Here is a 26,886-nt window from a genome sequence, read left to right on the forward strand (position 1 = left end):
TGGGAGGGAAGTCATATGCTTCTTCATAGCTATCATGAAGGGGACCAGGATGGCAATGCTTGGTTGTTGGCAGGTAGGATTAATACCCGACTTTCAAGAGCACTTGTGAGTTATGTTCTGGCAGGACTTAGTCCTTAAACTGCTGGAGAGCAGTGCAGAAAGAACAGGTGCGGTGTTCTCCCGGTAGGGATTAGTTTTTAGTTCCAAGTGCTCCTGCCACATTTTGTCCTGTCACGTTTTGTCACCCTGCAACCATATCCTTCAATCTCTTTGAATTATGGAGGACAGCATGTGTATAAATGTCTCTCTCCAGCAGACTTCATCATGGCTCCAGTATTTCTACTATTTTTCAATGTTTCTTAATTGTACATATGAGTTTTTTTGTGTTCTATTGCTGAGCAGGAGTGAACCATCTGATTAGCCCATCAGAGTTCTCTTTGGGAACTAGTTCACTTACCAGTATTTCTGATCTGGCTATTGTTCATGATTGCACTTAATAAAAAAAACAGTATCTCAATAAATCAATAAACATTTGACAAATAAAGCTACTATTTAAAACCTTGCAGTCTCTACACAGACAGCACCTGTGGTCAGGGTTGAACCAGAGTCTTGGGAGCTGCAAGGCAATGGCCTTACTAGCTGCACCACTGGGCAATGTGGTGAGAGTTATCCGCCTGCTTTACTCTGAACTTGTGAAATCAGCTGCAGAGTCAGGGGCTGAAACTGTGCAGTTTGTAGAAATTTCTTCTGAGGGTAATGAATCTTTGGAATTCTCAGTGCCTAATGAGTTGGACCCCAGGTATTTCAATGTTTAAGGAGACCAGAGACCAGAGGGTTTGGGGACAAAAGTAGAGAAGAGAACTTGTGGCCAGCGTGGAGCAGCCATGAACATAAAGAACACAGCAGATGTGAGGGCAAAGAGGCTTGTTCCTGCTTCTACTTTCTTTGCTCTTGTGATCCATTTTACACTTGATTGTCTTTGGACTTGTTTACTGGCATGAACTTATATGCTGCAAAGTCAAGATCCTGGTTCAGTCTGAACGACCACTCACCTCCACTGGTGTGGACAATGTAAAGTGCAAACTCATCTGAGCTGTTTTCAATCTGGAAGAGAATAGAGAAACCTTTAGTTCCACTGAAAGAGTTACTCTTCACCCATTCCTTTGTTTACAGAAAGACTTGCATTGTGTAGGGACTTAGTAAGACAGCACTTGGGCTATTTCCATCTCCTTACTTAAAAGTACAATTCAGACTTCCAACTTGCAGGTTTTGCAGCAGGAAACAGAATAGGCAAAGCCAGAATTCTCCAGAATTTAGAAGACCAACAAAGATGACTTGAAGTTTATAAATTAGCTTACAAGAAAGAAAAGGCCCAACCAGACTGGAGAAGGAAAGATGGCTCCCTGGCTTAGAAGTCCAGAACCGGAGGATCAATTTCAATATAAGGGGCAGGCCATTTAAGAAAGATGTCAGGTCACACAGTTATCAGACAGAAACATGCCATTTGGCCCAAAGTATGCATGCTGACTATCAAGTATCTAACTATACTCATCCCATTTATCAATATTCAGGCTGCAGCCTTCCCTGCACTGATGATTTAAGTGCTCATCTTACAGTAAAAACTTTAAATATTCTGAGAGTCCCTTCCTCCAGAACCTTCTCAGATGGTACATTTCAGGTTACAACTCCCCTTGGAGTGAATTTTCCACCCTCACCCCTCAACAACAATTTCCTCCAGCTCTTTCTCCTCATCTTAAGCCTATGCCCTCCGATTTCAGATCTCTCTCTCTAACACACATACACACACACGAGATAAAGTTTCTCACACTCCACTCTACTGTGCCCCAAAGATTTTGTCACTGATCCAAATGCGAGGGTTAGCAGGTTTATTGTCCACAGTAAAATGCTATAAGTGAGGGTTAGAATCTGGAGGGAGAGCAGAGAGGTTTGAAAATTCATTGACCTGGAACGTTGACTCTATTTCCTCCCCACAGATGCAATCTAATCTGCTGAGTAATTCTAGCAATCGAAACCCAGGAGCACTGAGTTGCCAGTCCTGTCCTTCTCACAGTCATGTCCCTATAATGACTCAGTGGGCCTGTGTTCATGCCATATGATTGCACAGTTCATTTAATGTAATGGAAGAAAGATCAAAGACACGACTGGGGGAAAGATTTTAAAGAAAGGCAGCGAGCTTGAGAGGGAACAGCAGACCACAATGTTTAGTTGACTGATGCATCAGCATTTCAAATGGGAAGGGCTTTAGAAGTGATGGCCAGCAGAGACTGGTGCAGGCAGCGTTAGGAGAGCAGATGGGATGGACACAGACAGTGACATTCTGAATAGACTAGAGCTGATGGAGAGTTGAGGCAGGTGCTGTTCTATAGCCAACAATGCCTTCATGAGTAGGCAGAAGATGAGGGGAGTGGGTCTTGCCAATCCAGAAAGGAGTTGTAGGACTTACCAGTGCAGAGGGAAGTGCAATCAAGTCAGGTCAGTGGGAGTGAGAAAGACAATTACAGCAGCTACCAAGCAGTAACATCATGCATCTCACACAGAGACCAGAAAGAGTGGCGGTGGAGAGATGTGAGAAGTGCCTTCCCAGAGTAGCTCCTGTCCGAGTGCACTCAGAGTGACTGGGCAGACTGAAATGTCATGCACATCCAGGGACACGTTCTCCAACATCAACTCCTTTGGACATGAGTTGCTTACCTTAAACTTGTTGAGGAGCAGGTTGAGAACCTGAAGAGTGCTCATGGTGCTGTTTACTCGCACGTTCGTGACGGAGCCAAAGGCTGGAGTGAAGACAGACGTCTGCAAAAGAAAGTTAAAGCTTTTTGTGGAAAAGGTAAGGAGGGAACTCAAACTTCACAAAGCCCCCATCTCCATCTTACCATCAGTTACCACGGTTACACAAAGCACCCAGTCACTGATGAGTCTCTGGAAATATCACAAACTGTGTGGGAACAGGTAGTCTTCCCAAAGGCAATGCAGAAGAACCCTATTTACATTGACAAGTAAAACCTGAGGATGCTGGACTGCTGAAATGAAATAAACTGCTAGAAATATTCAAATCAGACTGTATACTCAGTGGCCACTTTATCAGCTACTGCTGCTCCTTAATGCAAATATCTAATCAGCCAATCATGTGGCACCAACTTAACGCACAAAAGCATGCAGGCATGGTCAAGAGGTTTGGTGTTGTTCAAACCGAACATCAGAATGGAGAAGGAATGTGATCTAGGTGACTTTGACCGTGGAATGAGTGTTGGTGCCAGACAGGGTGGTTTGAGTATCTCAAAAACTGTAGATCTCCTCCTGGGATTTTCACACACAACAGTCTAGAATTTACAGAGAATGATGCGAGAGAAAAAAAAACATCCAGCAAGTGGCAGTTTTGTGGACAAAAATGTCTTGTTAATGAGAGAGCTCAGAGGAGAATTGCCAGACTGATTCAAGCTGACAGGAAGGCAACAGTTACTTAAATAACCATACACTACAACAGTGGTGTTCAGAAGAGCATCTCTGAATGCACAAGTCAAACATTGAAGTCAATGGGCCACAAACATACACTTGGTAGCCACTTTGTTAGGTACGGGAGGTACCTATTAAAATGGCCATTGAGCATCTGCGGAGAGGAATCCAGTTAACATTTCAGGTCAGTGATTTCAAAAACTGGAAACTTTAACCAAGCTTCTCTCTCCAAAGATGCTGCTTGTCCTACTAAGTATTTACAGCTTCTGTTTTCACATGTTTTAATGGAATGTCTTTGTTCAAACAAGATGTCCCAAAAGCCCCATAGGACAATGGTAAAACGAAACTTAATTATCATAGCCATAGTTCACAGAGTGCTGGCGCGTGGCCAAGTGGTTAAGGCATTCGTCTAGTGATCTGAAGGTCACTAGTTCGAGCCTTGGCTGAGGTAACGTGTTGTGTCCTTGAGCAAGGCACTTAACCACACATTGCTCTGCGATGACACCGGTGCCAAGCTGTATGGGTCCTAATGCCCTTCCCTTGGACAACATCGGTGGCATGGAGAAGGGAGACTTGCAGCATGGGCAACTGCCGATCTTCCATACAACCTTGCCCAGGCCTGTGCCCTGGAAACCATATATAAGTTCACAGAGCTGTGAATCAGTCGTTTCAACAACAACCCCCACCACCCCCCAAGCCCATATTAGTTATCAAGGATCAATCTTAAACTAAACAAATTTAGTTCTCCCCAATTTCCCTCCAGCTAACCCCAGACTGTTTACCCACACACTAGAGCCAATTTACAATAGCTATTTAACCTACCAACCCACATGTCTTTGAAATGTGGGAGAAAAGCCGAGTGCCCAGGGGTAACCCATACCTTCACAGGAAGACATGCAAACTCCACAATGACAGCACTGAAGGCCAGGATTGAATCTTGGTCACTGCAGTCACAACAGAGCAGAGCCCAGCCAGAAGGGTAGGTTTGAGGATGGAGAGGTACAGGGAATGGCAAAGCTTGGCAGCTTCAGCAGCTGAAGGGTTAATGGAGGGACCATCAAAGTGCAGCACAGGCAAGATGCCAGATTTGAAGGAATGTAAAATTGCAGGCTGGAGGAGTTTACTACATTGAGGAAGGGAATGGCCATGAGGCATTTGCAAACAGAAAATGGATTTTTCTTTGTTTAAAAAGTTTAAATTAAGTGTTGCATTGCAGATCATAAACGGAAGGGTTATCAGTGATAGGCTGGTGCTGTTTAGGATGCAGGCAGTATTAATGCATTGTCTCAGTTTATTGTGTGTTAGGGAGGGGAGGAGGCGGCAACTGTCATGAATAAAGATTTCCACCTGTCTGTAGCAGGAGAGGGTCCAGCATTATTACAGAGGTGAAAACAGCCCCTAATTTTAGTGATGCCTCATTGAGATAAGGGGCTGCAAACCCTCTGGTTCAGTTACGGGGAGTCTCTGGGGACAAGGGTGGAGTCAAATTCTGGGCAGAAAGTTTATCTTGGAAGAAAGAGCATGCAATCATTATGCTGTTGGAGAAAATTTTCTTCTCAGCTCATGCAGAGCGAGGGAGGGGAGAGCAAGAGAGGTGAGGGGCTGGGGCCGGGGAAGCAAACAGCTGGAGGAACCCAAGCAGGAGAGGCAACATCTGCAAGTGGCAGCTGTGGGTTCGGTCCAGACCCTCAATGGGGCACAAGATAGGAAAGGCAGAAGATCTGGAGCTGGATGACCTTCGAACTTGCTCTGCCATTCATCAATGCAAGGTCAAGCTTTCTATCACAGTACTATTTTCCATCTATCCCCCTGTTCTCTTAAATGACAAAAATCTACACATGTTTTCAATGAACATAAGAACCTCAGCTGTTCTATTGTGGAGAGAATTCCAAAGGTTCATTGACCTGTGAAGAAATTTCTCCTCATTTCATTCCTCAGTCCCATTATTCTCACCCAGTGCCCCCAGTCCTGGACGACACAGTTCCCATCTGGCCTGTCAAACCATTACAAATTTTGTAAGTGAGTGACAGCTGCTGAGCGCAGAGCAACAGGGCAAAGGCAAGAAACCAGTATCCACCCTGCAGACTCCGCTGAGGGAGCTAATACGTCATCCGTGGTGTCAAGGTCTGACTGAGTCTAATTAAGGGTAATATGAAAAAGGAGCTTTACTGTTTCCAGTTAAAACAAAAAAAAATGGCTTGGTTAAAAAGGCAAAGATAAAACTGCAAGTGCTGGAACCTGAAATAAAAAGATTGTAACCGTAGTGTAGTGGATGGTATAACGCATAAATAGCACCAACCAACCTGGCTTCAATTCCCACTCAAACAAGAGGAATTCTGCTGATGCTGGAAATTCAAGCAACACACATCAACGTTGCTGGTGAACGCAGCAGGCCAGGCAGCATCTCTAGGAAGAGGTACAGTTGACGTTTCAGGCCGAGAGCCTTCCTCAGGGCGTCAGGTCCTGATGAAGGGTCTCGGCCTGAAACGTCAACAGTACCTCTTCCTAGAGATGCTGCCTGGCCTGCTGCGTTCACCAGCAACTTTGATGTGTGTTGCTTCAATTCCCACTGCTGTCTGTAAGGAGTTTATACGTTCTGCCCGCGACTGTGTGGGTTTCCTCCAACTGTTCAAAGAGGTACAGGTCAGCATGTCAATTGGTCACGTGGGCGTAATTTTCATTGAGCCAGAAGGGCCTGTTATCCTGTTGTGTCTCTAAACATAACCCGGAGACATTAAATGCTGCCTGGCCTGCCGAGTTTTCGTTCACTTTGAGCTTGACTGCTACTTTTGGGCAGTTACATTCCCCACATTACCTCCTGAATTAAAAATTGTGTTTCAGAGCTTGAAAAACAGTTCCAGCCCTCATGCTTTTCAGCAGGGGTCCCCAACCTTTTTTGCACTGCGGACTGGTTTAATATTGACAATATTCTTGCGGACCTGCCGGCCCAGGGGTGGGGGGAGGAGTGTTCAGGTAGGGTTAAGCTCACCTCAGCATGCCTTTTATAGTTAGGGTTGCCAACTTTCTCACTCCCGAATAAGGGACAAAAGTAGCAGTCAAACACAGGGACACTTTACCTCAGGAAAGACTACCATGACCATGAAGCATGCGATGTGCGCATGCGCGTACGTGCCGATTTCACCCCCCCCCCACAAATCGGTTTTGCCTTCATCTTCCCGACTATACGGTACATACATTATTTCTACTTTATATAGGCTGTGTATTTTCCATATTATTCCTGCTTTTACTATATGTTAGTGTTATTTTAGGTTTTATGTGTTATTTGGTATGATAAGTTATTTTTTGGGTCTGGGAACGCTCAAAATTTTTCCCATATAAGTTAATGGTAATTGCTTCTTCGCTTTATGCCACTTCGGCACGAAAGGTTTCATAGGAACGCTCTACCTTAGCGGGGGAAATACGGGACAAGGGCGGTCCCGTACGGCAAATACGGGACAGTTGGCAGCCCTATGTTCAAGTTCAATAATGCGTGACAGGGAACGAGGAAAGGTGCAGCTGACTCATATCGTTTTCTCGCGGCCCGGTAGCACATGTTCTGCGGCCCGGTACTGGTCCGCGGCCCGGTGGTTGGGGACCGCTGCTTTTCAGAAGCATGGCCACAGCTGTTGTACCAGCCTCTTCATGGTGGTGGAAGCACTTCCCAGGAATACCCCCCCTACCCCCCCCAATCAGTGAACCACATGCCCTCAACCTATTGATACTGACTCAGTGATAGAAGCTTTCCCCATTGGTTAGCTCCAGAACAAGCCAGCACAGCAGAAAATAAAGTGCAACAGAACTGGTGAGGAAATGCAGGAGGATAGAAATCTTGAACACTTTCACAACTAGAAATGATGGTAAAACTGGAATGGGTCGAGTTTTGTTAACCAGGGACGTTGGGTGATATGGGACAAAGAAAAGCATGCCGGGTAGAATAGGTTGGAGGAGGACGAATAGCATCATCCTGTTCTAGTATCAACACACTGACTGAACATCCTTCTAGGTGAACTTTCCACAATGAGAATTGATCCAGGAATACAAGCCCATGCACAATTTCACCTTCTACCCCACTTAACCTCAAAGTCTTTCCTATTAGGGATGGCAGAGGGGCAGTGCGTAGCATAACGCCCTTACAATGACAGTGACCCAGGTTCAATTCCTGCTGTTTGTGGGTTTCCTCTGGGTGCTCTAGTTTCCTCCCACATTCCAAAGGTGTGTGGGTTAGTAGGTCAATTAGTCACATGGGTGTAATTGGGTGATACTGTGCGATATCTCTAAATTAAAAAAATTTAAACAGGGACATTGAGAAACTCTAAGGGACTGTCCAGGAATTTCCAGAAACCGGTTTAATATTCTGCATACCACATTTTGGAAAACAAATCTTGTTAAATGATAACCCCAAGAGATTCTGCAGATGCTGGAAATTTATTAATGTATTTATTTATTGAGTTGCAGTACAGAATAGGTCCTTCTGACCCTTGGAGTCTCACCGCCCAGTAATCCCCTGATTTAATCTGAGCCTGATAATGGAGCAATTTACAATGACCAATTAACCTAGGAAACTGGAGCACCCTGGGGAAAATCATGAGGTCACAGGGAGATGTACAAAATTTCTTAGAGGCAATGGTGGGAATTGAACCAGAGTCGTCCGCACTACAAACCACTGTGCTAACCACTACACTACCATGCCATCATCTTGATGTAATACTCACAAAATGCTGGAGGAACTCAGGAAATCAGGCAGCATCTATGGGAGAGTCGGGGGGGGGGGGAAGAAAGAAGGGAACAGTTGACGTTTCGGGCCAAGACCCTTCATCAGGACCTGACCAAAATAACTTAATCTGTCCTAAAGAGGGGTCTCGGCCCAAAATATCAACTGTTTATTCCCCTCCGTAGATGCTGCCTGACTTTGAGTTCCTCCAACATTTTGTGTGCGTTGCTTCCTGTTTCACTAAACAGGGAGTGAGAGTCAAAAAAAATAAAAGCAGAAAACCCTGAATTCGGGCAACACCTGTAGAAAAGCAAATTAGTATTTCAGATTAAAGACCATTTTGCTCGACAATCAAAGGGAGACAGGAGGTTGTATGATAAAAGCTCCAGAAAACATGTCACACCAGCCCAGGAAATCCAGGGGTTAGCACAGTTGAGGGTGGATTCCTGCTCAGCCAGCACATGTGCCGAATTACAGCCTTAACTTTGCATGAAGCTGCACCATTACCTTGTGGTTGTAGAAGTGACCATTGATGGAGAAGCGGTGGCGTCTGATTCGCCGCTGGTCGCTTGGCGACCGTAACTTGTCTCTGCGAAGAACTCCAGCGTCGCTCTTTGTCCGCATTAGCTGTGAGCTGCCCGGGTCAGTGGAGCCAGCATCCTGTGCCTCTGGAGGAACAACAGAGCAGGCCACAATGTCACTGTCTAATCACCGACTGTGCCAACTTCCTTATCCAAGGAGGATTTGAAGCCATCCACCCACACCTCCAATGGCCACTGTACATGTGCAAGCCCGACCTAGGCTACCATCGGTAGAAACCCATGCTTGCTCCCCACTGCTTGTGTATTGGAACTCTTGATCATAGAGAGTAAAACTGCTGCCTCACGCCTCCAATGATTTGGGTTCAAGCTTGACCTCCACTGTTGTCTATGTTGACTTCCATATTCTTCTCACCATACAAGTTTTCCTCAGGTGCTCCAATTTCCAGCCGACATCCCAAAGACAAGAAGATTAATTGGCCCCATAGTATGGGTGAGTGGTAGAATTCAGGGAAAATTGATGGGAATGTTGGGAGAATAAAAATAGGATAGGGTAAGATTAGCGTAAATGGGTGCCAGATGATCAGTACAACTTTGGTGGGTTGCTGGCCTTTTTTTCTATGCTGTACGACTTTGGCTAACGAATGGGCTATTCCTCCATGGATGGCATTCCTCTGAACAGGTGCCCTTTCCAAAAGGAGTGTAAATTCCCCTCTTCCCTACACACCAGCAGCAGTAGCCAAGTAAGCACTTCAGGGATCAGTTCAAATTTAACCACAGTAGCTAGGCTACTTAAAATGTTAGTGAGATAAATCAGGACTCAAAAGTTAGGATTGGTGAACTATAGGATTAAAGCCCAACTAGTTCACTGGCATCATTCAGGGGGAGGAAGGCAACCTTCTAGCCCACTTATGCCACCAGACCATGGCAAAGTCATTGACTCTCATCTGTCCCCTGAAATGATCCCTGTTCAAGCAGGACCAATAGTTAATTTGCCAGTGAAGTGACACCGTTCACAAATTAACAAGATCCTTTTAAAGACTGTCTCAGCATTTGCTGCCCTTTATGACCACTGGACAAAGTTAAGCCTCCTCTCAGCAGTGCCAGCTGACCACAGCCGCATAAGATACCACAGAAAGCCCTGCTCATGCCCTAGTGCTTCTGAGACAGATGTCAGCTCTGGTCTGAACTCAGATCACCCTCTCATCAACAAAGTTCGGACCTGCAGTTGGATTTGACAAAGGCACAGGGCCAGGATATCCAATCCCAGTTCGTAGGACTTTGGAGATAATTGGATTCCTAGCTGTTGTCCAAGTCCACTCAGTTTTGGTTTTCATAACCAGTGACCCAGTCACACTCAAGTCAAGGAGACCTTCGTAAATTCAGGGACGTCTTGGTCAAGGTGACAGGACGTTGAGAGCATGGATACATTTCATAACACATGGCATCTTGCCCACAGAGCAATGATATAAAATGGCAGGTATGGTTCAAGGCAGGGATTTAAAGCTGATCTGGACCATGGCAACTGTTCTATCATTGACAGAGCAGATCTATCAAATAAAACCAAATAAAAAATGAAAGCTCCGTTCTCTTGCAGAGTTTGTTATTTTGTTTTGTCAGTTAATGAGGCAATGCTACTAGCAAAGTTGGGAACAAGATGCAAATTAGCTGTGATGCCCAAGGGCAGGCACAGGAGGGCTCCTGCTCCAAACATTAAGGTAACCCCGTACATCCATTATGTGTTGAGAGTAACCTTACTAGTGTTACTGGGAGCAGCTGAAGCACTGGTCTCAGACGGACTCTCTGACTCTTCCACCTTGATGTCTGGCAGCACCCACGTCAGTTTAGACGGCCTGAGGAAGAGGAAGTCATTGGAAAGCAACAATGAAGACACCAGTTAAACAAACATAGAACAGTGCAGCACAGGGCAGGCCCTTCAGCCCACAATTCCTGTGACAAATACTATACTAAATTAAACTAAAACTCTTCTGCATGATTAATATCTCTCCATTCCCTGCTTGCTCATGTCTATCTAAAAGCCTCTACTACTCTCTATAGCAAAACATCCCAGGGACCCACCAGTGTGTCAGAAAAAAAAAATCAAAACCTACCCTAAACATCTTTAAAGTTTCCCCCACCCCTTGCAGTAAATGCACATCCTCTGGTATTTGATATTTCCAACCTAGGAAAAGGATTTTGACTGTCTACCCAATTTATGACTCAATTTAAAAATCTTTTATCAGGTCTCCCCTCAGTCTTTGATGCTTCAGAGGAAACTAACCCAAGTTTGTTCAACCTTTCCATTTAGCTTATACCCTCTAATCCAGGCAGCATCTTGGTAATCTTCTTCTGCACTCTCTCCAAAGCGTCCTGCAATAGGACAACCAGAACTGCAAACTAAACAGTTAACCAGGACATTTAATCCAGAAATGGATTCCATCATGATAACCATATGTTATCCCAACAAGCCCACCACCCCCATTTCCAGTTGCTGCCCTCTCAGGCCAAGGAGGGATGGCCAGCCCCTTACCTCTGTGCTTCCACACTGCATCCAGAGTGCCAGGAGGTTGATGAGGGAGGCGGCCGGATACGCTCGTTGTCATCCTGCATCTGTAACCGGATTGGTCGCCGCAGCCCCCAGGAGATGTTCAGGAGACCTTCGATGATCAGCTCCTCCTCCTCCTGCAGTGGAAGAGCACGTATTCTCAACCAGTGAGGAGGGAGATTCGGGAGATACACAGCGCACGCTCAGCGAAAGTGGGAGGGAGCAAATACAAGTCAAAGCAGGAGTGCTCCCTTCAGCCACTTCCACCAGCTCCACCACCCAACATGTTCTCAGCTGATCCTTCACTTGAATAACATCGCCCTGCACCAACACACTTCCATTGAGTCATTCAAGATCAGAAGCTATCAAACCATCTAGAAGACACTCAGCAGCTGAGTTTGCATGACCCTGGGCAGAGAATTCCAAATAGCTACTTCCCCGGTGAAGAAATTTCTCCTCCGTTGTAGATGACCGATTCCTGATCCTGAGGCTGAGAGAAACAGGCCAAGGCAACCCACCCCCATATCAGTCTTGTCAAGCCTCTCTAGAACTTTGCAAGCTCAAGCAAGATCACTTCTCTTTTTCCTAAACTCAGAGCACAAGTGCAGTTGAAGTGAAAATCTGACTATCTCAGCTAGCAAATTGTGATAGAGGTGTGGGGGTAAGGACACAGATGGGAGGTTGAGGGGGTGCAGGGAGGTAACTGATACTGGTGCCAGGTAAGCAAGAGGTGGTTGTTGCTCATGGCGGGTGAAGAAGTATGGATTCAAGTTGGGCAAAATTGTCTGTGCTTGGGACAGCTTGTTCTGCCTTTAACCACATACGATAAAGATTAAAATAGAAACCACCAAACTTACAGCAAAATGTGTCAGAAACAAAGTGAGGAACAGGAAGCTTTTTTATTGCTCAGTTTATCAGCTGTCAATGCTCTGTAACCCTTCCTTTGGACCCTTGCTCAATACTGAAGGAGGCCATTCTATCCAAAGGCATGCCAGCTCAGTGCAAGAGTTAAGCCAGCTCGGTCCACACTTTCGCCACAGTTCTGCAGCCTTTCAAGTGTTGATTTAGCTCTTGAAAGGCAAAATTGAAATTGCTTTCATGGCCATTGTCCTAACCGTCTCCTCAATTCTAACCATTTACCATGTAAAAAGCTTTTGCAAATCATATTTCTTTGAGATCTGCTGAAATCAGTAACAACACACAGGACGCTGAGTTCCTCCAGTGTTTTGTTTTTTATTACAAGGTAGTCATGACTTGTGCAATCAAAGACTAGTTGCAGCTCCCTTGCTCTTGCCTCTATTCTCAAAGAGCAGGGTGCTTTTATTTTTAAAACTATTTCTATAATCAAGTTACATATACACCCTTCTATCATATTTAGAATTGAACCCTTTAGTTTCTCCCCTACCCATTCCTCCCACAGAAATACATACCATATTTATATGAACCAAATATCTCCACCTCACCCAACCCCAACTGCCATTCCACCAGTATGCCAATACAGGTCCTTCCCAGCTTTCAAACACACAACCTATGTACACGTAAACTAGTACTTGGGAGACTAGTGGGATGGATTTGCCAGCTGCCGAGTGGTGACAGACGTCTTCTGCCATGTGAGAACTCAGTACTTGGCTGCCTTTCCAACTGATAATGAACTGTTATGAACAGATCACATAAACCGAATCCTGTTGTACCATGAGGAGGACCAGTACTCTGTCCTATATCCATTCACATGCACTGGCAAAGTCCATCCAAAGGTGCTTCTGGACTGAGCAGACAATTAAGATGCACCATTGGTGGGTCATGAGCTGTACATGAACCAGGAAGGGTAAGGGCAGCAAATTTCCTTCTCAAAATGAAACAACAATCCAGCAATTACATATTTTAAAACAATGCAGGATTTATTCAATTACTGTAACATTTACTGTTACCGTGGTGGGATTTGAACTCCTCTCTGGACCAATAGCCTTCACCCTTCTTTCCAGTAACTTAACCAAAGCATCAGTTCCCTTAACTATTATTAATTCTTAGAGTTCACTGACAAGTTTTTCAGTGTCTTCAGATTTGAAATTTGAGCTTTGTACATCCAAGTCATTGACGTAGACAGCAGGAAAAGTCAGTTGTTATAGGAAAACCACTGCACGTCTCTCCGGTCCAAAAACTACAGTTCACCATGCTCCATTTCCCCTCACTTATCTATCCACAAGTTAAAATACTGCAGTAAATCAAACACCTTTCAAGAGGCTCACCGCACTTAGCTTGTCAGTTTCTTGCCTCAAAAAAAAAGCAACTGGCATTTGTGCAAACTCTAATTACATATCCCACAGCCACAATGAAGCAAAATCAACACCCAGTCACACAAGAAGGTAATCAGGCAATATGACCAAAGCTTGGCCACTCAAGTCTGTTTTAAGAAGTCCCCGAAGGGTAGGAGGGGAGCAGTACTTCTAGGAGTGATTTCCACTGGATACAGTCCAGAAAATATTCAGGCATTGGCTGATGAATGATGAGCAACAAACCCAGCCCAGGCATGACCATCTGCGACAAGAGTTAGATCAGGACAGATGACACTGTTGAACCTCACATCACAGCGCTAAGCAGTATTGCATCCATATTGTACTGTCTCAGTACTTTTATATTTGTGTGCTGTAGCACTTACTTTTTATTCACAGTTATTTTGTAAATAACACTATTCTTTGCATTTCTGGTCAGATGCTAACTGCATTTCATTGGCTTTGTATCTGTACTCGGCACAATGATAATAAAGTTGAATCTAATCTAATCTAATCTAATGACAAAAAAAAGATGCCGAAATCTACAACAAGAGCAGAACAGAACACTGGAAGAACTCAGCAGGTCACATGGCATCTGTAGAGGCAAAAGGTGCAGGCTGTTGAGACCTTGCAACAGTATAGAAGCAACTGGAGAGATTGCCAGAACACAGCAGAATGTAGGGAGGTGGGACGAAGTCTGGAAGGTAATCAGTGGAGCTACATAGGGCAAGGATGATGGGCAGAAGGAACTAAGTGGGGGGGTGGGGAAGAGTGAATAAAGGAAGCAGTAGTTTAAGCGGGCAGGGGAAATTAATATGTGCAGAAGAACACCGGGGTTTAAATCAGATACCCTTAACATTCGATGTCATAATTACATCTACAGCGTTCTCACCTAAATCTTGGTAGTCACCATTACTAGAAACATATCTAGACAAGGATGAATACTCTGGCCACAGGCGGTGAGTAGCTGGGTATGCTTTGACATGTGACTGGTCTTCTGACATTGCAAGGCCCTTCATTATCTACTTTGTACAAAAGTACTTGTTTAGAACACGACACCATCCTCATTCACCTGGAGAAGAAGGATGCTTATGTTAGAATGCTGTTCTTGGACTACAGATCAGCATTCAACACCATAATTCCGCCCAGGCTCGACAAGAAGCTCAGAGATCTTGGCCTGTACCCCGCCTTGTGCAGCTATAATCGGGACTTCCTTGTCAGATCACCAGCAGGTGGTAAGGATGGGCACCCTCACCTCTGCCCCTCAACATAGGAGCCCCATAGGGCTGTGTCCTGAGCCCCCTGCTCTACTCACCTACCCATGATGTGTTGCCACACACAGCTCCAATCTGCTGATCAAATTTGCAGATGATGCAACATTGCTAGGCCTCATTTCCAACAATGATGAGACAGCCACAGAGAAGTCAATGCCCTGACAGCGGTGCCAAGAAAACAACCTCTCTCTCAATGTCAAGAAAACAAAGGAGTTGATCGTGGATTACAGGAGGAACGGAGACAGGCTAGCCCCTATTGACATCAATGGGTCTGTAGTTGAGAGGGTGAGTAGTTTCAAGTTCCTCGGTATATACATCACCAAGGATCTCACCTGGACTCTACATACCAGCTGTGTGGTGAAAAAAGCACAACAGAGCCTCTTTCACCTCAGATGACTGAGGAAGTTTCGCACGAGTCCCCATATCCTCAGGACTTTCTACAGCGGCACCATCGAGCGCATCCTGACTGGCTGTGCCTGGCACGGGAACCATACTACCCTCAATCACAGGGCACTGCAGAGAGTGGTGCAGACAACCCAGTGCATCTGTGGATGTGAACTGTCCTCTGATTAGGACGTTTACAGCGGGTACTCAAAAAAGGCTCAGAGGGACTCTGGCCATCCCAACCACAAACCATTTCAGCTGCTTCAGTCTAGCAAACGGTACCGTAGCATTAAGGCCAGGACCAACAAGCTCCAGAACAGCTTCATTCACCAGATCATCAGACTTATCAATACATATTGATCTGATTGCATATCTGACTGTACATTGTATCTGACTGTACATAAATGTATACAAAACAGTTATGTATAAAATCTTAGTGTTTGGGCAATATCCTCCCACACTTCCCTTCCTTATCGCTTATACATTGCGATTGAAATGCAACAAAGATTTTTACTCCCTCATGTTGTGGGATGGATGCAGGACAAAAAATTCTAATTCTGATGAAATCCCCTCCACTGGCGTGGACGAATGCAGTTTCAATCTCTCAAACTGCTCAACTCCATCAAGGACAATGCAGCACATTTTGCTTGCACCCTATCCACTACTTCTGGTATTTAGTACCTCCATCCCAGCGCACCATTTACAAAACACACTGCAATTATTTGTCCGGCTACTCCTTCAGCATCCCACAAAGCCATGACCTCTGCTACAAAGAACATAAAGTGGATCACCACCACCACCTGCAGGTTCCCCAGGTTGCACACAGTCACAAATGGAAGGAAAGTACTATTCCAGCATTGCCAAGTCTGACAACATCAGAACAAGGGGGCTGCTAAAGCCAGGGGGGTCTCTATTCTTATCAATCCAAATGTTCCTTTTGAGCTTCACAATCAAGTATCTGATACAAATGGTCGTTTTATTATTGCCTCTGGGAAATTGTAGAAGACTAGGGTAGTCTTGGCTAACCTGTACACTCCCAATTCGGATGATGTGGAGTATTTTGATCATTTTTTCTCTTTATTGCCTGACCTCAGCTCATTTTCTCTTATATTGGGTGGTGATTTTAATTGTTGGATAGATCCAGTTATGGATCGATCATCCTCTGTTCCTACACTACCAAGTAAATCTGCTTTATCAATTCAGTCTTTCCTTTCTAATTATGGTATTTCTGATGTTTGGCATTTTCTCCATCTAACTGAGAGAGATTACTCTTTTTTTCCCCCACATGTCCACCATACTTTTACTAGAATTGATTATTTTTTTAAATTGATAACCTGATAATTCTATCTGTTCGCTCTTCTGATTATCAGAGTATATTGATTTCAGATCATGCCCCATTTACCCTGTCTTTATTTCTTCCTGGTCTCCCCCAAATGAATAAACACTGGCATTTTAATCCGACCCTGTTGTTGGATAAAGATTTTGTAAAACTTATGAAGGGCCAGATAATGTTTATTTTTAGATATTAACATGCCATCTGAAACCTCAATTCAGGTTGTCTGGGATGCCATGAAAGCATATCAAGTAATATCATAGCCTGTGAATTTGAAAAGAAAGACCTCTATAGAGCGATTAGATCTGGTCAATAAAATTAAAGTAACAGACCAACTATATGCCCAAACCAAAAATCCAGAACTGTACAAGAAGCAAGTGGAACTTCAAACTAAATTTGACCTTATTTCCACTCATCCAATTGAACGCCAACTTCTCGAAAGTAAGAGCCAGTTTTACATTCCTGGAGGTAAATCTGGTAAATTTTTAGTCAATCAATTAAGACACTCTAAAGATAAACAACAAATTACTAAAATTCGAATGGGAAATGGGAACATTACCTTGAATCATTCTGAAATTAGTGATACATTCAAGAATTATTATTCTCGACTCTATTCCTCTGAACCTTTAAATGATGGTATTTCTGTTGAACATTTCTTAAATAGTTTAAATACGCCTTCGCTTTCTCCTGATCTCAAAGCACAACTCAATGAACCATTATCATTAGAGGAATTATCTTTAGCCATTTCCACACTGCAGCCTGGTAAATCTCCTGGACCTGATGGGTTTTCTGCAGAATTCTATAAGTCATTTTCCTCACTGCTTTTGCCTCAATTAACCTTAGTTTTATCTGATTCATTTAAGCATGGTCAATTGACAGCATCATTTAATGAGGCAAGTATTCTTTTAGCGAAAGAAGGCAAAGACCCAAGTGTTCCTCATATAGGCCGATTTCGCTGTTAAATGTCGATGTTAAAATTTTGGCTAAAGTTTTGGCTCGTAGATTGGAGAACATTGTACCTTCAATTATTTCCGAGAATCAAACTGGTTGTATTAAAAATCGCCTCCCTTTTTTTAATACATGGTGTCTATTTAATATCTTGTATTCACCTCCAAATGGGACTCCTGAATGGGTCATCCCTCTCGATGCGGAGAAAGCGTTTGATCGTGTGGAGTGGAATTATCTTTTTGTGGTTTTAGAAAAATTTGACTTTGGATAAAGTTTTATTACATGGATTAAATTGTTATATTCATGTCCCACTGCTTCCGTTTTGACTAACTCTCAGCAATCCCAAACTTTTAACCTTATACGTGGCACCTGGCAAGGGTGTCCTTTAAGTCTCTTACTTTTGGATTTGGCCATAGAGCCACTGGCGATTGTGTTTGTAGCTGTGTTGAATTGATGGGGATTTGGAGGGGAGGTGTTGAGCATAAACTTTCTCTTTATGCCGATGACCTTTTACTTTTTATATCAAATCCGACTACCTCTTTACCCCCAATGTTTTCACTTCTTAATAAATTCAGTCAGATTTCCAGATATAAACTTAATTTACACAAGAGCGAACTCTTCCCAATTAATAGAGAAGCACAAATACTAGAATTTCATAATTTCCCTTTTAAAGTAGTACATAATCAATTCACCTACCTCGGTATTACTGTAACAAGGAATTTTAAGCACCTTTTTCGAGAAAATTTTACTAATCTTTTAAATCATACAAAACAGAGTTTGACACATTGGTCACCCTTGTCCATGTCTCTGGTAGGTCGAGTTAATGTTAAAATGTGTATCCTTCCTAAATTTTTATACTTATTCCAATCTTCACCAAACTTTATTTCTGAAGCTTTTTTTGATTCGTGACACTCTATTATAGAAGGGTAAATGTCCCAGACTTAACAAAGTTCGCCTTCAAAAACCTAAAAGGGATGGTGGTATGGCCTTGCCCAATTTTCATTTTTATTACTGGGCAGTCAATATACATTGCCTTATTTTTTGGTCTTTCTTTCATAATCAGTCTGACTGCCCAAAATGGGTGGCAATGGAGTTGAACTCTCATAAGGATTTCTCTATTTCCGCACTTCTTGAATATGCACTTCCTTGTCATTTGCCCAAACTAAATGTTAATCCTCTCATTAGACAAACTCTGAGAATATGGGCTCAGTTCAGAAAATATTATGGTCTTCATGGTTTCTCCCTTTCTAGTCCTATCTTTCATAATCATCTTTTCCGACCTTCTGTGCGAGATTTAACATTTCATGTTTGGTACAGAAAGGGTACCAGGGGTTTTGAGGATCTTTTCATAGATAACTGTTTTGTGACCTTCGAATAACTGTCTGCAAAGTTTAACCTACCGAATACTCATTTCTTTAGATACCTTCAAATTAGACATTTTATTAACCTTTTAATACCAAACTTTCTTGAGATCCCCGTAAAAAATGTTGTGGACTTTTTCTCCGTATAAACCCATTGGGTAAAAGTTTAATATCTACTATTCGTGATAAGTTAGCGACCTTGAGGCCTTGAGGCCTTTGTTAAAATTAGAACTGCCTGGGAGCATGATTTAAATATTTCTCTGTCTGATGAGGTTTGGGATTCAATTCTTAAGTCAGTTAACTCAACCTCTTTATGTGCTCACCACTGCCTTTTGCAGTTCAAGGTTGTATATAGGGCTCATATATCTAAAAATACATTATCGTGGTTCTATCCTGATATCAGTCCCTTATGTGACAAGTGTAAAGTGTAAAGCTTCTCTTATTCGTATGTCTTAGTTTGTCCTAGGCTTGTCCTAGTTTGGAGAAATTTTGGAGAGATTTTTTTTTTAAACTTTATCCATATCCTTAATTGTCATTTAGAACCTAACCCTTTGATTGCTCTTTTTGGAATTTTGGGTGAAGTTGACATGCGTTTAAGTCCGACCAAACATCGAACATTGTCTTTTGCCTCTCTTTTGGCTTGACGTTTAGTTCTTCTTCTCATGCTCAATGGCTTAGAGATATTATGTCCTGCTTAGACCTTGAAAAGATTCATCATTCACTTCTTAATTCGGACATAAAGTTCCATAAGGTGTGGGGACATTTTCTTGAATATTTCCATAACTCCTCTTTAGTTTAAAGTTTTATCTTCCTTTTTCTTTCAGTACTTTAATCCCATACATCCAGCTTTTTTTTTCGGGTAACTTTTACGGTTTTTTTATGATGTGAAATAAATTATAGTTTTGGTAGTAGGCAATACCTTTTTTTATATTCACAGCTCTGTGGTGGCAAAAGCTCTGATTAACTTTTCTTTATATTGTAATGGTTGGCTTGGAGTTGTGTAGTGGGCGGGTGGGGAGGAAACTAAATTTATATGATCTTATTTTGGGTGCTTTTTCTTTACTGTTATGAATTGTACACCAGATACGTTGGTTTCGCACTCTATAAATCTCCTTTTTGTTGGTGGTTTTTTGTAATGTAGAAACTTATTAAAAAAATTAGTTAAAAAAAAGAACAAGGGGGCTATCTCTGCCAGAAGAACTCAAGGCATCTACTAACCATAATCTTCAAGAGAAATTGGGGATAGGAAATAATGCCTTATCGGTAACCCCAGGACCACAGAAAATGAATAAATAAAAGTTATAGCAAGTGTGTATCTGCAGATTATCTGCCATTCTTCACTGAAAGCAGTTGAGCCATTCTGCTGTAGGATAGCTTACCTCCCTGTGTCGGAGCTGTGCCGTCTGCCCTTCATAGTAGTAGTTGTAGGTCTTCAAGTGCCCCAGGAGCTCCTTCCTAGAAATGAAAAGAAAGCATTCTTAACATCTTGCCCCCTACCACATTCTCACAATCTTCTCAGTTGTGAGTCAAGTCACTCAGAGGCACAGCCTGAACAATGCAGAACTGATGGAGCGCTACTCTTCACACTGAGAGGCTAAAACATAGCCCGACAGTCATCACACAACAAAATAAATTAAATCACACCTCTTCCACGGAACAGGCCTGGAATCCTTCCTGGTACTGTGGCCAAGATTACCATTGGGTCTCATTTCCCCATGATCACGTGGGCTTCCTCCAATTTACTCCCACATTCCAAAGATGTATGGGTAGTAAATTATGGGCATGCAGTGTTGACTCCCAAATCATGGCAACACATATCGGCTGCATATCATAATCCTCACTCATGTTTGGACAGCTATGGAGGCCAATTCATCGGTTATATTTAAAGTAGATATTGATCGGTTCTTGATTAGTAAGGGTGTCAAAGTTTACGAGGGGAAGGGAGGAGAATAGGTTTGAGAGGGTTAATAAATGAGCCATGAATGGTTGATTAGACTCAGTGGGCCAAATGGCCTAATTCTGCTCCTATGTCTTATGGTTTCGTTGATTTGATGCAAGCAACATATTTCACAGAATGATTATTCCACACCACTAATTCTTTCCCCCTGTGCATTGCAGAAAGTAGCAATTCCATCACTGTCAGCTTTGCCTCCAGCTACTGACTCCAAACCCCTGAAATCCCCTTCCTAAACCAGTCTCTTTATTTTGCTTGTACTCTCTCCATTCTGCACCTTTTCCATCTCTGCCTCTCATCTCCAAGAAGATCCTTCAATCCTTTCACCATACATCACCAGTCCTAATTGATCTAGGGTACCCGACATGTACCAGGTGTACATTGGCACTCCACTGAACTGCTTTATGTAATAAACACAGAGCTGCCCCTCCACCTCTATGCCTATGCCAACCAAAGACCAAGGGCAAGGTGGCATAGCATTCGTTTTCTTAAGTATAATGACAAGAGTTTGAATCCCATTACAGGACTAAATTCAATCTGTAGACAGCCAACTGTTTGGCTTTAAAATACAGAGGGAAATTTGTCCCTTGGTTATTGACCTCAAGGGTGGGCCTCTCAGACATGTTTTTATCAAGGAAAAAGGTCAACCAATATTTCATTTCATAAAACAGTTCTTTCAGTTTTATAGCAATCAAGATCTATGCCAATTCTCAGACTAATCCCACTTCTTCAGTTTCCTATAGCCTAATCTCTCACTTGCCAATGATTATACCTGGATTCCCCTACCAGCCATCTACAATCAGCCTACACAGGGAAATTTTATTTCCATATTCAGGCTCATCAACATCAAATTCATTTATGTAGTGTGTTTCATGCAGCAAGATCAACCAAATAGGTTTTTTTTTAATGCCAACTGACTCAACATAAAGAATTAAGAGTAGTAGGCCACAGTCCCCTCAAACCTGCCCTATAATTATGGCTCATTTACCCCAAGCCTCAACTCCTCCTCTATGCCAGATCCCACTGCCCTCAATCCCTAGATCTTTAAAATGCACCAAGCTTCACTTTCAATACTTCTAAAGATTTGGCTGTCCATGACAGTTTTAAGATACATTCTCTTGAAGAAATCTCTAAGAATCTTAGCCCCTTAGCTTTAATCGGAGGAAGGTGCCAGAGTCTTGGGTCTTGCTCAAGGTTTGATCAGCGCAATTTGTGGATTGGACTCATTTTAGAGGACTCCGCAGTGCATGTTATGTATGTTTCTAGTTTTTTTTTTCCTTTTCCATTTTCTGTGATTTTGATCGGGGCAGACTCGTTCTGCGGCCTGCAGTTAACGTGTGCCACTGCAGTAAATTGAACTGAACGTTCCTAGGCTGTTTCAAGGATTCTGCAGTTTGATGTTTATATTCTATGTGTTTCTCTCTCATTTGTTTGCACGATTTTGTTTTGCACATTGGACGTTTGATGTTTTCTTTGAACAGGTTCCATGCTTCTTTGTTTCATGGCTGGCTGCGGGAAGACGAATCTCAGAGCTTTATACAGCGTATCTACTTTGATAATAAATCTTCGGAATCTTTGCGTTATGTCCCCTTGCTCAGGACTCTTCATCTAGTGAAAACATTGCAACATCATCCCTTGTCATGTCAAAGTTACAGGGGAACAGCAGATGACTGAAGGTGGTCAAGAGACTGGCAAGGAATGAAGCTTAGGAGGGAAGTCCAGAGCTTTGGGCTTTGGCAGCTGAAGATCGAGCCACCAGTGCTGGAGCAAGGAACAAACTCCACGCAGGGACAAACAAGAGGGCCACAGTTTGAGCAACAAAGAGATCTTGGAGAGCTACAGCGATGTGTAAGAGTAGACTTCAGGGCACAGTCAGCCACTGAAGCAATTTTTAAAAAAATGAAGTGCTGTTTAATCAGGAACCAATGGAGATCAGCAAGATCTCATAGGAGTTTAGCCAGGAGATTGAATTCTGAGACGGCATCTCTGTTGATTCACAGCTCAGAGTTACTTTATGTTTTTAACTGATTTTTTAGGTAAAGATTGTTTGGGAAATGGAGAGGAGTTAGGGCTTAGAGACAGGGATGTGGAGGAATTAAGGGGCAAGCCACAGTCCAAGTCTCTGTTGCATGTTTGAAAACAACGTGGATGTGCGACATCCACGATCAGAGTGTATGAGGGCACCTCTCCCAAACCCTTCTCCCAAGGTCAGCAAGCTGCAAAAGGGTTCCGGAGTCAGGGATCCACCCAAGCAGGAGGGGCGTGCTCCGACGTCCCTGTGGGATCGTGAATCGGTGACACTGGAGTTCTTACCCTAGTGCTCAGGGTTGCATCATCGGTGAGTCCAGAGTTTGAGGCCTAATATTTGCCGATCGGCGTACCCTGGAATCAGGGCCAAATATCGAAGCCTGGAGGTTGAATTGGAAGTCCAGATGTAGAGGCCTTTTGGCCAGAGTGGAATCTGCAAATCTCTGGGGGTCTAAGCCCAATGGCTGCAGGCCCGAGTCACAGTCTGCTGGAGGCTGGAAGCCTACCCTGGGGTTAAAGGACTATGTGCTTGGGCGAGAGGGAGGAATGGGGCTTGTTTTTGCTGTGGCTGTTGTTTGATGCTTGTATTCAGTGTTGCTCTACTGAGCAGCAGGACGTGTGGCAACACCTGCAGGCTGCCCCCTCGGGTGTGACGGTTAATAATGTAAACAATGCATTTCTCTGTGTTTCAATGTACACATGCCAAATAAACATGAATCTTGAACAAAGGAAGGAGGCTGGGATCTACTCTCTCAATGCCTATACACTTCATTGATCAGACAGCCCATTTATTAAACATGTTCTAATCCAGCTGCACTAGCAGTGTGCCAGAAGTCCGCGAGTGTCAGGGAGCAGGAGTGAGTGCATTTGCTATTACAAAGGAAAAAGTTCCAGACAAGCTCAAAGGTCTTAAGGTGGACAAGTCACCTGGACCAGACTGACTACATCTCAGAGTCCTGAGAGAGGTTGCTGAAGAGATAACGGATATATTGGTCATAATCTTTCACTAATCACTTGATTCTGGCATGGTCCCACAGGACAAATGTAAGAATCTTGCTAAGGATGAGGGTTCAATGTATTTGGAGGCTATTGATAAAATGAGTCAAAGTCAGCATGGTTTCTGTAAAGGAAAATCTTGCCTGACAAATCCTTTAGAGTTCTTCAAGCAAGGTGGACAAAGGAGAGGCAGTGGATTTCATTTACTTGGATTTTCAGAAGGTGTTTGATAAGTCGCCACAGATGAGGCTGCTTACGAGATGAAATCCTGTGGTGTTACAGAAAGATACTAGCATGGATAGAGGAATGGCTGACAGGCAGGAGGCAGGGAGTGGGAATATAGGAGACCTTTTCTAGAGCGTCAATCTCTCTAATATTAAAGAAGGATAAAGATCCTTCTCAATGTGCATCTTATAGACCAATATCATTGTTAAATGTTGATTCTAAAGTTTTTCCTAAGTTATTAGCAAATAGATTAGAAAAAGTACTTCCTTTTATTATTTCGGAAGACCAAATGGGTTTTATTAAGGTCGTTACTCTTTTTATAATATTCGCACACTGTTAAATATTGTTTATACTCCCTCACAAAATATTCCTGAGTGTGTTATCTCTTTAGATGCTGAGAAAGCTTTTGATAGAGTAGAATGGCCTTATTTATTTAAGGTGCTTGAAATGTTTAATTTTAGCTCGAAATTTATATCCTGGATTAAACTGTTATATCATTCTCCTGTGGCCTCGGTCCGTACTAACTCTTTAAGCGCACCTTTTTTCCCTCTTTTTCGAGGTACTCGACAAGGTTGACCTCTTAGTCCTTTATTATTTGATATTGCATTAGAACCTCTTGCAATTGCCTTCGAGAATCTCCAAATATTACTGGGATAACTCGGGGCTTAAAGTCCCATAAAATATCACTCTATGCTGATGACTTACTTTTATATATTTCTAATCCCCAAAAATCCATCCCTGCTGTTTTAGAGCTATTAGCACAATTTGGTTTTTTTTCAGGTTATAAATTAAATCTTAGTAAGAGTGAACTTTTCCCGATTAATAAACAACTTCCCTTATATCATAATTTTCCATTTAAATTGATTAATAATTATTTTTCATATCTTGGGATTAAAATTACTTGTAAATACAAAGATTTATTTAAGATTAACTTTTTACCATTAATTGACCATATTATTCAATTTTCATCTAAATGGTTTCCTTTATATTTAACTTTGATTGGTCGTATTAATGCCGTTAAGATGTTTTTTTTTGCCAAAATTTTTATATATATTTCAGGCATTACCAATCTTTGTTCCAAAATCTTTTTTTGATAAAGTTGACTCCAAAATTTCTTCATTTATTTGGCAAAATAAAAACCCGAGACTGGGTAAAAATACATTTACAGAAAGCTAAGAGAGATGGAGGTTTAGCATTACCTAACTTTAGATTTTATTATTGAGCAATTAATATTCGACATATGAAATTTTGGTTACTTGACCAGGATATACTATCCATTCCTAAATGGGTAGCATTGGAATTACAATCTGTTCAGGGTTATACACTTGGCTCTATTTTAGGTTCCTCTCTTCCTTTTGATTTGAAACGCCTTAAACAGGTGTCTAACCCGATAGTTAAATATACTTTACGTATTTGGTTTCAATTTAGAAAATTTTTTGATCTTAACCAATTTGGGTTAGCGATTCCTATTTTAGGTAACATATTTTTTCCTCCCTCTTTTACGGATCGTGCTTTTCAAATTTGGAAGACTAAGGGTATTTCACGGTTTTTGGATTTATTTTTAGATGGTTCCCTTATGTCTTTTGAACAATTATCTAATAAATATAATTTATCAAGAATTCATTTTTTTAGATATCTACATGTTAGAAATTTCCTAAGTACTATACTTTCTTCCTTTCCAATGCTTCCTCCTACTTACATTTTAGATACTATAATTAACCTTAATCCATGTCAGAAAGGTGCATCGGCTATGATTTATAATATTATTATGAAACTTAGGAAAGCTCCATTTGATAAGATTAGGGTAGATTGGGAACAGGAATTGGGGTTTATCATTTCCGTGGATGACTGGGGGCAGATTTTACAATTAGTCAATACTTCCTCTATCTGTGCTAAACATTCCGTAATTCAATTTAAAGTTGTTCATAGAGCACATATGTCCAAAGATAAATTAGCTCGCTTTTATTCTCATATCAATCCATTTTGTGATAGATGTCTGGGGCAGATAGCCTCTTTAACTCATATGTTTTGGTCTTGCCCTACTCTGGAAACTTTTTGGAGAGACATTTTTAATATTATCTCCAAGGTATTGAATATAGATATCTCTCTTCACCCTATTACTCCTATCTTTGGACTACCTAAAATTTCCAGTAATCTTTCTCCTTCAGCCCGTAGAATGATTGCATTTTTTACTTTAATGGCGAAAAGATGTATCTTACAACATTGGAAAGAGCTTAATGCTCCAACTACCTTTTTTTGGTTTTCTCAGATGATATTATGCTTGAATTTGGAGAAAATTAGAAGCAATCTTTATGACTCCTCATTGAAATTTGAACAGACCTGGAGATCTTTTATTCAATATTTTCATTTAATGTAATATATACCCTTCTTGATTTTTTTTTTACTGTTTTTAATGGAGGTCGGGATTGAGGACGTGATTTTAAGTTTTTTAACTCTGTTTGGTTTCAAGTTAGCCCATTGCTTTGCTTTGCTTTTAGTTAGTTGCACGGTGGGTTTTTTTGGGGTTTTTTTTTTCCTTTTCTCTATTGATATATATATAAAAATTAGTATACTATTATGTTACCTTGGTACGTTATGGTTAAATTACATTGTTTGTATCATTTTTTTTGTATTAATATCTCCTGTAATTTTATTATATTCTAACAGTGTATTAGTGCCTATATGGCTTACCTTTTTGTATACTTATTCAATAAAAAGATTTAAAAAGAAAAGAAAGAAAGGAGACCTTTTCTGGTTGGCTGCTGGTGATTAGTGGCGTACCTCAGGGGTCAGTATTGGGACCACTACTTTTCACATTGTTTGTCAATGCTTTAGACAACGGAA

The 26,886-nt window shown here is 42.2% G+C and overlaps 1 protein-coding gene across 2 annotated transcripts in view; it reads right to left on the bottom strand.

Annotated features, from left to right (window-relative positions):
- Positions 1–26,886, bottom strand: part of rassf2a (Ras association domain family member 2a) — a 49,749-nt gene that overhangs the window by 9,336 nt on the left and 13,527 nt on the right. For both annotated transcript variants that reach the window (XM_063056970.1, XM_063056971.1), the window contains exons 3-8: positions 20,219–20,294; positions 11,255–11,406; positions 10,483–10,577; positions 8,693–8,853; positions 2,713–2,814; positions 1,053–1,104 (exon numbers count right to left, since the gene is read on the bottom strand). In XM_063056970.1, the coding sequence (XP_062913040.1) occupies positions 1,053–1,104; positions 2,713–2,814; positions 8,693–8,853; positions 10,483–10,577; positions 11,255–11,406; positions 20,219–20,294 (638 nt within the window). The remainder of the gene's footprint in view (positions 1–1,052; positions 1,105–2,712; positions 2,815–8,692; positions 8,854–10,482; positions 10,578–11,254; positions 11,407–20,218; positions 20,295–26,886) is intronic.

Source organism: Mobula hypostoma, chromosome 8 (genome assembly GCF_963921235.1).
Source record: "Mobula hypostoma chromosome 8, sMobHyp1.1, whole genome shotgun sequence".
NCBI classification, from domain to species: Eukaryota; Metazoa; Chordata; class Chondrichthyes; order Myliobatiformes; family Myliobatidae; genus Mobula; species Mobula hypostoma.